Here is a 12,376-nt window from a genome sequence, read left to right as displayed (position 1 = left end):
GATAATAACTGAAATAATATGTGGTGAAATAATTATAGTAGTAAAAGAGACGTTCAAAAAAAATGATCACAGACTAGACTGGAAAAGGAAAAAAAAAACCTAACAGCGAAAGGGAGTGTTATGAAGACATGTAAGGAATGGGAGTAATGTAGAGAAAATAAGAGGAGGCAATGAAAGGGAAAAAAGTCAGGAGATACTTTTCTTGGGGCAAATTTGATCTGATATGATAGTTTAACACATAAGCCAAACACACGCGATGTGAGTGGTAAGATGGCGGCCAGATGGCTTCACTCGTCTCTACAGCAGGGAAAAGGCCATGAGCTCTCCAGATTTATATCGAGCTCAGTGAGCACACCTAGTAAAGAATCGATTCAGTGAATACAGAATTCATATTATTTCGAGTTCACGTCCAATTTAAAATAAAAGTCCCAAATGTATTTTCACGTGTTGATTCACTGAAGCTCTTACCCATCTAGAATCAAGGTGCAATTCAAGTTCAGTAAATCTGTACAATGACAGTAAAGATTTTATTCTTTGCATACTTTTTGCAAGTACCTTTGTAACAAGTCAGTTAACCACTGACGATGGAGGACGGCCCCATATGGACAGTTGAAAGTCACACTTCGAAGACACTCTGGACTCTTACAGTAATGCTTTTGTGGCTGAAGACTACAGTTGGCTTGCTAACTTTAGGACTGCAGTCGTCATGAACAGTTTTGCACTCAAGTTTCCATTAATGAAGAGTTATAACATCAACGGAACTGACTTCATGTTAAAACTGTTAATGTTATAGTCATGTTGTTGTCCAGGTGAGGATGGGTTCCCTTTTGAGTCTGGGTCCTCTCGAGGTTTCTTCCTCATATCGTCTGGGGGAGTTTTTCCTTGCCACCGTCACCACGGGCTTGCTCATTGGGGATAGATTAGGGATAAACTTGGCTCATGTCTTGGGTCATTCAGATTCTGTCTGTTGTTAAAAGCGCGATACAAACAGACTTGACTATTTAAAAATAAAATAAAATTGCAGAGCAGATTGCAGTAATCAGCTAAACATTATTCTGTTCCCCCCACATAAATTAAATTCCCACCCAGGCAGTTGTTCAAACACAGTCAAATCAAACTGCGTGAATCCAGCATAGTTTGATTTTCCCAATGTTTAGCAGGTTTTTTTTTTTTAGCCCATTATATTTTTCCTCAACCAGGAAAAATATTTAATATACAGTATAAATGGCAAATAAAAATATTCATGTGGCTATTTGTATAGGTAATCGTATGGGACCGAGTAAAATTAAGGATTAATTTCACAAGTGATTTCGCGACTCGGGCAATTTCAAAACTTTGAAATCACGAGTGAAATTGATCCTTAATTTTACGAGGAACCATACGATTACTTGTTTATAATATCTAGGGTCAAATTCATACTTCGGAAGCCATTCAAGTTCACAACATTTGTCATTCACGGTTTCTGAACCAATCAGGGCGCAAGACTATCTTGCACGGCGCAAGACTATCTTGCATCTTGAATCAGTTTCTAAAGCAGCGACACGACACGAGGATTTTGAAAGTGGTTTACAAAATTTTATTAGAACTTGACAAAATTTGCTAATTTTTGTAACCGTAACCAAGCAACAAACTAGCCCATAGCATTTCAGAAATACGGCTTGGTGTTAAGGAAAAAAAAAAGCCCTCCTTGATTGACCAATCAGAATTGAGTAATTTGGCCCTATGTATTATAATGGGAGGAACAGTGGATAGTGTTGCCTCCCACAGCTTGAGTATCCCTGGTTCGACCCCGATCTTAGATTACTGTCTGTGCAGTGTTTTACATGATCTGCCCGTGTCCACTTGGATTTCCTCTGGGTTCTCAAGTTTCCTTCATCTTCTGTAGTGCCCAGAATCACTAAATTACGTTAATAATTCCATGAACACAATTATTTCAGGGCGGCACGGTGGTGTAGTGGTTAGCACTGTCGCCTCACAGCAAGAAGATCCGGGTTCGAGCCCCATGGCCGGCGAGGGCCTTTCTGTGCGGAGTTTGCATGTTCTCCCCGTGTCCGCGTGAGTTTCCTCCGGGTGCTCCGGTTTCCCCCACAGTCCAAAGACATGCAGGTTAGGTTAACTGGTGACTCTAAATTGACCGTAGGTGTGAATGTGAATGGTTGTCTGTGTCAGCCCTGCGATACTTGTCCAGGGTGTACCCCGCCTTTCGCCCGTAGTCAGCTGGGATAGGCTCCAGCTTGCCTGCGACCCTGTAGAACAGGATAAAGCGGCTAGAGATAATGAGATGAGAGATGAGATAATTATTTCAAAGAACCTGCCAAAAATGCACATGATGTGGTGACAATAGATCACCATGGGTTTAATTAACAGACTACAATTTGTGAGTTGTATGAAACTTATGGTCTTTATGTTCAATCCATAAGGAAAAATAACTTTATTGTATTTCTGGAGCTTTAGTACTTTCTCTTTTAACTAGCTAGACAAAGAATATTTAATTGGCATTAACATGATATTTTACATGAACATTTTTTTTTTTTTAAAACAGGACATAAAAGTACACTGCAGGTTTCCAAGGTCAACATACAATACTTTCCTTTAAACAGTAGCACAAAAAACTATTAGTACAACACTATTTACAATTTGGTTTTCCATTCAGTTATTAAAAACTATTTGCTCTAGCAACAAAGTTTTCTACCATTTCCTTCAGCTGCTGCAGATCTGCTTGGTCTTCACAGATAATGTCATTCATCTTGTCCATCTTTTTCAGTTGGTCGTTACAATGTTTCTGAAAATTGAATATACAATATATGGAAAACCACTCAAACTATACATAAAAATGTAGTTTTTATATTCAGTACCAGTCAAAAGTTTGGACGCACCTTCTAATCCAATGGTTTTTCTTTGTTTTTATTAATTACAGGTACAATTCATGTCTTAAAGTAATGATAGATGTCGTTTCTCTTTACTTAGTTGAGCAGTTCTTGACATAATATGGATTACTACAGCTGTGGAATAGAGCCGTTTACTGTATTTTTATTATTTACTGTTTGATCTCAAATGCATGAAGAAGGCAAGAATTTGCACTAACTTTTGACGAGGCACCTGTTAACTGAAAAGCATTCCAAGTGACTACCTCATGAAGCTGGTTAAGATAATGCCAAATGTACAAAACGTCGTCAAGGTAAACAGTGGGTAGTTTGAAGAATCAAAATATGAAACATTTTTTGGCGCTTTTTTGTTTACCACATAATTCTACATATTCCAGATGTTATTTCATAGTTTTGATGTCTTCAGTATCGTTCTACAATGTAGAAAATAGTCAAAATACAGAAAACCCTATGAATGAATAGGTGTGTCCAAACTTTTGACTCGTACTAAAACATGGATTTCCAATTGGCTCATCACGTACATACATTAGTATGAATTGTTTCCTTAGGTTCATGAAAGCTAAGTTAACAGAGCAGGCTTGCTGTAGTAGTAGTAGTAACGTTTTTCCTTACCTCAACTATATTCAAGTGTTCAACTGCAGCAGTGAAAACATGCGTCAGATTGTTTGCCACCATCCGGCTTTCTTCTTTGGTTTCCTGAAGAACAAGATGGTACCTAATAGAGGACAGCATGGTAAGAGTGATCATGATTTATCCCCGTGAGTCACAAAAAAATTAATATAATAAATTGTTATAAGGGCGGCACGGCGGTGTAGTGGTTAGCGCTGTCGCCTCACAGCAAGAAGGTCCGGGTTCGAGCCCCGTGGCCGACGAGGGCCTTTCTGTGTGGAGTTTGTATGTTCTCCCCGTGGGTTTCCTCCGGGTGCTCCGGTTTCCCCCACAGTCCAAAGACATGCAGGTTAGGTTAACTGGTGACTCTAAATTGACCGTAGGTGTGAATGTGAGTGTGAATGGTTGTCTGTGTCTATGTGTCAGCCCTGTGATGACCTGGCGACTTGTCCAGGGTGTACCCTGCCTTTCGCCCGTAGTCAGCTGGGATAGGCTCCAGCTTGCCTGCGACCCTGTAGAACAGGATAAAGCGGCTAGAGATAACGAGATGAGAAATTGTTATAAAGGTGATCGAACAAGGTTATGCATTTTGTCTCACTGTTGCTGGGCTGCTTTCAGCTGCTCTTCTGCCTCCTCATGTCCATCCATGACTTTCTTTTCTAGAAGCTTCTTGTGACTTTCAGCAGAATCCACATCTGCTGCCCACTTTTCCTCTTCATGAGCCATATCCTACTTAAACAAGGATTTAAATGTTACTTTAGCTTATAGTACATCAAATTATTATATAAATGAGACAGAAATTTGGCACAGTGAAAGAATGTTAATTGGTGTTTTAAGTCTTGTGTTTTGTCCCCCTCAAAAAAACACTTTTTTGGACCTTAAAGGAGATACACAGAACCATGGGCTCACTTTTTGTTGATAAATGCCTTGAGACCACAAGAATGGCATAGGAATAGTTTTAAGCGTTAATAAATCTAATACAGTAATTTTTACAAGTGATTTTATATAGGTAGCGGTCTGAATGAATGACCTTGACATCTATGACGTCACAGCAGGAAGTCTATCGGTCTCATCGCCATTTCCGCTATACTAAAACACAGAGCTGACTGCAACTCTGATCCTTCATTTTGAGCTAATTTAGCGCCATGCCACGTAGATGTGTTGCTGGCTGGTGCAGCAACATGACAGAAGGTGGATTTACGTTGCATTCATGGCCCAAGAATGTTCAAACTGCAAAGATTTGGACGCGTTTTGCGAGAAATTCATGGATTGGGCGCCTATGAAGTGGTCTCTTCTCTGCTCTGCACATTTTACTAAAGACTCGTACGAAACCTCTGATCTGTTGAGGAGCGCTGGCTACAAGCCCGTATTGAAAGAGGTTGCAGTACCAACAATTAAAGGAAAAGAAAACGACAAGAAAAGGAAAGTAAATTCAGTTGCACCAGTTCTCCCGGAGCGTGAGCCGAGCAGTAACAGCGGAGTACTCGGTATGGAGAAAACAGAGAATGAGTGGACCAGTCGTCAGAAACTTTTTTTTCTTCTCGTTTCTGGTTTCCGGTTGAGAGTACATCGTGTGCATTCTGGCTGCCACTTCTCACAGGAGCTTTTTTTTTATTTTATTTTCTCTCCTTTTTTTATTTTAATTTTTTCCCTTTTTTCTGCGTTTGAGTGTTTTTGTCCGCCGGTTGTGGTGTAGCTCTGGATCCAGTTTTGGGCGTCAGTTCCCTTGGCTCGCTGTGGGTGAGGTCTGTGCTCCCAGCTATGGACTGCAGTGAGCTCGTTGCTCATTTTAACATCATGGTTGTCCAGCACTCTGTGCTTTAATGCTTGGCGTGATGTTCCGAGCGATGTTGCTCGGTGGCGTCGCAGCAGCTGTGCAGGCGGTTTGGGACACACCAGCACTCTGCATGGCGGTGCTTCTGTGCTCGCTTTGTAGATCCATGGCGTGGTGTTTGAGCGATGTTACTGGCGGCGTCGCGGCAGCTGTGCTGGAGATGTGGGACTTGTTTTTGTGCGCTTTTTGGTGGGACTGTGGCTGCTACACCACTGGAATGATATCCTGACCTCTATTTGGTGGACTTTTTTCTTTTCTTTTTTCTGCCTATTATTGTAAAGCGACCTTGGGTTTCAGTTTATTTTATAAGGGACCATGTACAAATAAAACAAATGTTGCCATTTCATGCATCGTACCAGAGTTAGCCTCAGGCTAATTTACATTTGCAGTCCCAGGCAGGACATAAAAACAGCAATACATAAAAACATACAAAATAAATATCCAGACCCCCTACCTCACCCAAATAGCAAACTCCACTCATATAGTAAACAAATCACTCACGAGTGTCCAAACCCCCTACACCCCAAACTCGCGCGCGCACACACACGCACGCAAACACCCGCATCCAACATAAACACATTCTGTCAGCACCATGAATCGGTGATTACAGTTTTGACTGTTTTTTAGGAAACATTTCAGCTGTGATTTGAAGCTCCTGATGGAGAGACAGCTCTTTAAATCCCCCGATAGTGCATTCCACTGTGTAGTGGCTTTAAAAGAAAAAGAAGACTGTCCAAAAGTTGTGCGATAGAAAGGTATGTTACAGTCATGGACAGAGGCTATTCTGGAGGATCGTATGGAACTAGCAGGACGATAACAGACAAACTCCAATAGACAATAGGGCTGGGTATCACCAGATACCTCACGATACGATACTATGGCGATATTTTGCCCACGATAACGATAATATCACGGTACAGCGATTCTGCGATAATCGATATATTGCAAGAAATTTCAACCACATCACAATATCTGTGTCACTGAAGAAAATCAGAATTTATTGACCACTGTAAAATTACATTTCACATACATAACTACACACTCTTGCCAGACATATATTTGTCTCTATTCTACTGCTGGCAAAACCAAGAGTTGCTTCACTACAACATACAGAAAATTCCCATTTCTGTGCTAGTATTCTCAACTTTTCTGTAAGCATGGACACATCAGTGCTGCTTAACAAGCAGAATCAAATTGTTTTATGAAAACTTAAAACTTGCACTGCAGACTGCACATACATTTCAGTGCTAACACTAATATCAATTTGTTCTTTGTAAACTTGAGAACATATACCTAATAACATTTAACTTGTGCTTATTTTGCAGGAACAACACACTGTCTGAAACACATTGAAAAGTGCAGTGGGCATCTTAATTGGAGCATCTTAATTTATTTGGAGCGAAACAGGTTTTGCAAAGTGCATTCTCTTTGTCCAGCTCACTGTTTTTTTTTTTTCTCCTTTCCTTTGGAATCCAAAGTGCCTCCAAACATCTGCCTTAAAGTTCGGCGGCGTCTCTAGGCTTATGTTAACAGCCATGCTTGCCTGTTTTTTTTTCCCCTCACTGCAACCGCCAGGGAAAAAAAGAGAAAACGAAGAGTGCCTTGCAGTGAGGTAGCGGTACAACGACACCTCGCAGAGCGGAGGTGCGGAAGTCATACTGGATTTACAACCCGTCTGAAACATGATTTTATTATTTGAAAAAAATATCGATATTCAAATTTTGAGTATCGATATTGAATCGGAAGACAAAGTATCGCGATATATCACTGTATCGATATTTTTGCACACCCCTAATAGACAAGCTGGGGCCAGACCATCTTATACACTAGACACAAGCTTGAAAAAAGTCTAAAATTTTTTGAGAAAGGCGCTATATAAATTGAAATTATTATTATATTATTTTGTCAGATTTCTCTGCTGGATTTGCTTGCCTCAGCAGCAATATCTCACCCTTACGTGGAAGAAGCGAATGAACGAATAACTGAAAATCAGATTTTTTCAAAACAAATCGGCCACAAGATCGGCCTTCAAGAAGCAACACCACAGACAGGTAAGATCCGACTCTCATTTGGTTACATAACAAAAAATACCACTCGTTGTTTACCTGCATTTAGATTAATACATGTAACTTGTATTGTGTGTTTAAGTTACCGGTATAAGATGATTTAATTTGCTTCCGAATGCGATTGTCTCAGTTCATCTGATTATTTAATGAGCCTTTTATGTTTTTATCAGTGAAAATGCATGCATGTACATGTATGTTGCATAAGTTAGAAGACCTATCCTGTTTTAATGAGAGTCACATGAGACGGTCAGTTCAATTCCATCCAATTCTCTAGACAGCTTTGTTCTCTGGCTTTATTTCGTAAGGTGGGGGCCTCCGTGGCCGACGTGTTACTATAGGATTCACTTTCCGATGGTTCGAAACACTCCAATTTCAGGACCATCACAGTCAGATCTATTACTATCTGAGGAATCCGAAGAATCTCCAATAAATCCCAATGAAGAGGCCACTGCAACCAGTCTCGCCTGCCGAGTCTGGCTTTGGTCTATAGCACCGGTTCCCGCTGTGACATCACACACTCAGGTCTGGCTGGCTCAGCGGGGCAGCTCGAATGCCAAATTTGCAGTCGATTTTAACTCTCGGAAATATATTTCTTTTATTCCCAATTATGCAGCATACAAGAGTCAAGGATGGAGATGCTATCCACTCAAATTTATTTAAAAATAAAGGTTCTGCGTATCTCCTTTAAGCAACGCAATTTCTCCACTTATTTCTAAGCCAAAGCTTTTATTATGTCGCAATCAGTATGTTTTGCAGAGAATAAAATGAGTTTGAAAATTCAATCACCTTCTTGATAAGTAAGTAGTTTAGAATATTTATACTTTCTTAGAGTGTTTAAGGTATTGGAGTGTTGGAACAGCAATAAAACTTTTCTGGCCTAGATAACACGTACCTGCATATCACGCTCCAACTGCTCATCCAGTCTGCGAATCTGCTCCTTTAGCTGCTTTATATCATTTAACTTCTCAGAAATGTTGGACTTTATCTAGCAATCAGTAAGAGGACAAGGACAAGCTTATTACTCAGCTAGCACGTTCATGTTTCATACTGTAAACATCAGCCTCCAGGTCAGCTAATGGGTGTCGAATGCAATAATAATGAAATTATTCATATGAAACAAAAACCTAAGATATTTAAATATATGAGAATACCTTGAACGATAAGATGTTCACTTTCCTTTCCTACCTGTTCCACTGTCTCATCCAGGCTCAACTTCATATTGGTCATATTGCTGAATTCCTCCTCTACATCCACCAGCATGCTCTTAAGAGGATTCTAGAAGGAGTTTGAAGGGCATTAATAAGAACATCATACAGTGGTGCTTGAAAGTTTGTGAACCCTTTAGAATTTTCTATATTTCTGCATAAATATGACCTAAAACATCATCAGATTTTCACACAAGTCCTAAAAGTAGATAAAGAGAGCCCAGTTAAACAAATGAGACAAAAATATTATACTTGGTCATTGATTTATTGAGGAAAATGATCCAATATTACACATCTGTGAGTGGCAAAAGTATGTGAACCTTTGCTTTCAGTATCTGGTGTGACCCCCTTGTGCAGCAGTAACTGCAACTAAACATTTCCGGTAACTGTTGATCAGTCCTGCACACCGGCTTGGAGGAATTTTAGCCCGTTCCTCCGTACAGAACAGCTTCAACTCTGGGATGTTGGTGGGTTTCCTCACATGAACTGCTCACTTCAGGTCCTTCCACAACATTTCGATTGGATTAAGGTCAGGACTTTGACTTGGCCATTAGAAAACATTAACTTTATTCTTCTTTAACACTTCTTTGGTAGAACAACTTGTGTGCTTAGGGTCGTTGTCTTGCTGCATGACCCACCTTCTCTTGAGATTCAGTTCATGGACAGATGTCCTGACATTTTCCTTTAGAATTCGTTGGTATAATTCAGAATTCATTGTTCTATCAACGATGGCAAGCCGTCCTGGCCCAGATGCAGCAAAACAGGCCCAAACCATGATACTACCACCACCATGTTTCATAGATGGGATAAGGTTCTTATGCTGGAATGCAGTGTTCTCCTTTCTCCAAACATAACGCTTCTCATTTAAACCAAAAAGTTCTATTTTGGTCTCATCCGTCCACAAAACATTTTTCCAATAGCCTTCTGGCTTGTCCACATGATCTTTAGCAAACTGCAGATGAGCAGCAATGTTCTTTTTGGAGAGCAGTGGCTTTCTCTTTGCAACCCTGACATGCACACCATTGTTGTTCAGTGTTCTCCTGATGGTGGACTCATGAACATTAGCCAATGTGAGAGAGGCCTTCAGTTGCTTAGAAGTTACCCTGGGGTCCTTTGTGACCTTGCCAACTATTACACACCTTGCTCTTGGAGTGATCTTTGTTGGTCGACCACTCCTGGGGAGGGTAACAATGGTCTTGAATTTCCTCCATTTGTACACAATCTGTCTGACTGTGGATTGGTGGAGTCCAAACCCTTTAGAGATGGTTTTGTAACCTTTTCCAGCCTGATGAGCATCAACAACACTTTTTCTGAGATCCTCAGAAATCTCCTTTGTTCGTGTCATGATCCACTTCCACAAACATTTGTTGTGAAGATCAGACTTTGATAGATCCCTGTTCTTTAAATAAAACAGGGTGCCCACTCACACCTGATTGTCATCCCGTTGATTGAAATCACCTGACTCTAATTTCACCTTCAAATTAACTGCTAATCCTAGAGGTTCACATACTTTTGCCACTCACAAATATGTAATATTGGATCCTTTTCCTCAATAAATAAATGACCAAGTATAATATTTTTGTCTCATTTGTTTAACTGGGTTCTCTTTATCTACTTTTAGGACTTGTGTGAAAATCTGATGATGCTTTAGGTCATACTTGTGCAGAAATATAGAAAATTCTAAAGGGTTCACAAACTTTCAAGCACCACTGTAATGTGGTGATCCGAGTGTGGATTATCTGTAGTGGTGAATTTGGCCGTACCTGTATCTGAGTCCTGATTTGAGTGGCAATGGTTGGGCCGTAGTCACTGACTATTTTGATCTCAAAGTCATGGCCACAGGCGTTCTCAGCAGACTGGGGGATGAGCTTGAGCATACGTGCCAGCTTGTGGTACTCTGCCAACTTTACTTCAGTCTAAATGAAAAAATTCAACCGTATTAATAAGAAAAACAGTCAGAACAGTGGATTCCTGGTCTGTAAAGAAAGTACAAATGAAATGATGTTTCTCATCAACAGAGACAAAATAGCTCATAGTTGGCCATTAAGCAAATTCTGCATTCTGTACGTTTAACTTCTGGATCTCTTTCAGTACTTGGCCATATGTAGACCTTCCCACAAACATGAAAAGCACACAATTGCAAACTAAGAATGCCTTTGTATGACACAGCATTACAAGTTTACTTTCACAGGAACTAAGGGGCCCAAACTTGACAGCGTGTCCCTGTACACAAAGCAAAATCCATGAAGATATGGTTTTCCAAGGTTGGTGTGAAATAACGTCAGTGGACTGCACGGAGCCAAGACCTCAACGCCACCGAACACCTTCAGATGAACTGGAACGATGACTGCACCCCAGGGCTCTTTGCCCGACCTCACTCGTGCTCTTGTACCTGACTGAGAAGAAATTCCCACAGCCATGCTTCGAAATCTAGTAGAAAGCCTTTCCAACAGAGTGGAGGCTGTTATGGCGGCAAAGGGGGACTAAATCTGAAACGGCATGTTTAACAAACGCACATATGGGCATGATGGTCAGGTGTCCACATACTTTTGGCCATATAGTGTACACTGCCAAACCATTCATTTTGTCAAAATTACTAGCATTTGTTTTTCAGGTTAGGTCTCTGTGTGTACATATATCCGCTACCCACCCTCTCTTTGGTTTTGACCAGGGTGAGCTCCTCATTCCAGGCAAGCTGCTGGGCCTCCTCAAGACTGCGGCTCAGGGTGTTCACATTCTGTTGCAGCTCGTTCCTCTCTCTGTTGATGCGCTCAATATCAGCTGGAGTGAACTTCTGATTCTCCAGGATGTGCTGCAGTCTAGCCTGCTCCCTCTTCAGACTCTCTAGTTGAAGGTCTACATACACAGACAGTTATATCCTTTTTGTGGTAAATGAAAAGCTTCTACAGAATTTCAATGACAAAGAGCTAAGATGGGACTGGGTACATTACTCAGCTTTGTTTATTTTTCCACACATAACTGTCTTTGATAAGAGGGAACCTGAGCTTACTGCGACTAACAAAAACGTGTTAATATACCCATGATTAATTAAACTGGACTGGCCAATGTTATATTGATACGCTGATATATTATACATCTAATTGTCATTATAATGAAGTGTCAGAGCTTTTATAAATTTCTTTGTTCCTCAATGGTAGGGCTGTGCAATTAATCGAATTTTGATCACGATTTCGATTTTTGTGTTAAACGATCTCAAAATTCATATAATCGAGTTGAAACGATTATTTTGCCATTTGTCGGGGACGCGCACACGCAATACATTTCCTTCCCGCGGGCCCATGCGCGGACTTGCCGACAACACTCACGCGGCGGAAGCAGTGTGTGTGTCTCTATGGCTCTCCACTCACGCAGCTGAAAGGAGGAGAGATTGTGAATGGTTTGGCACGAGGTAGGCTCGCAAGATGACAGAAGGAGGGCAGAATCGGTTGGTCGACAAAAAGGGACGAAAAACGTCTGTAATATGGGATCACTTTGGATTCGAAGAATCCGACGTGGAACAGAAGCGCATCGTGTGTAAGATTTGCAATAAGGTAGTATCTGTGCCTCTTGGCAACACTACAAACCTCTTCAACCACCTGAAACTGAGCCATAAAAGTTATTCACGACGAAACAATAAAAAACAAAAAGATAAAGCCGATGCCGCCACAACCAGCAAGACAATGCAGTCATCCATTTCAGCCACTCTCTACAATGCCACGAGTTCGGAGAGGCACAACGCACTCACAGCATCCATCGGATATTATTTAGCCAAAGACA

At 40.9% G+C, this 12,376-nt stretch overlaps 1 protein-coding gene across 1 annotated transcript in view; it reads right to left on the bottom strand.

Moving 5' to 3' along the window:
- Positions 1-2,382: 2,382 nt before the first annotated feature.
- Positions 2,383-12,376, bottom strand: part of ndc80 (NDC80 kinetochore complex component) — a 34,507-nt gene continuing 24,513 nt past the window's right edge. Inside the window, exons 11-17 of the mRNA XM_060934629.1 lie at positions 11,250-11,455; positions 10,363-10,515; positions 8,580-8,669; positions 8,287-8,379; positions 4,093-4,223; positions 3,498-3,600; positions 2,383-2,782 (exon numbers count right to left, since the gene is read on the bottom strand). Coding sequence (XP_060790612.1) covers positions 2,657-2,782; positions 3,498-3,600; positions 4,093-4,223; positions 8,287-8,379; positions 8,580-8,669; positions 10,363-10,515; positions 11,250-11,455 — 902 coding nt within the window. The 3' untranslated portion in view covers positions 2,383-2,656. The remainder of the gene's footprint in view (positions 2,783-3,497; positions 3,601-4,092; positions 4,224-8,286; positions 8,380-8,579; positions 8,670-10,362; positions 10,516-11,249; positions 11,456-12,376) is intronic.

Source organism: Neoarius graeffei, chromosome 11 (assembly GCF_027579695.1).
Source record: "Neoarius graeffei isolate fNeoGra1 chromosome 11, fNeoGra1.pri, whole genome shotgun sequence".
Classification (NCBI taxonomy): Eukaryota; Metazoa; Chordata; class Actinopteri; order Siluriformes; family Ariidae; genus Neoarius; species Neoarius graeffei.
The sequence above is the reverse complement of the archived record's forward strand: the minus strand, read 5'-3'. Positions and strand labels throughout refer to the sequence as shown.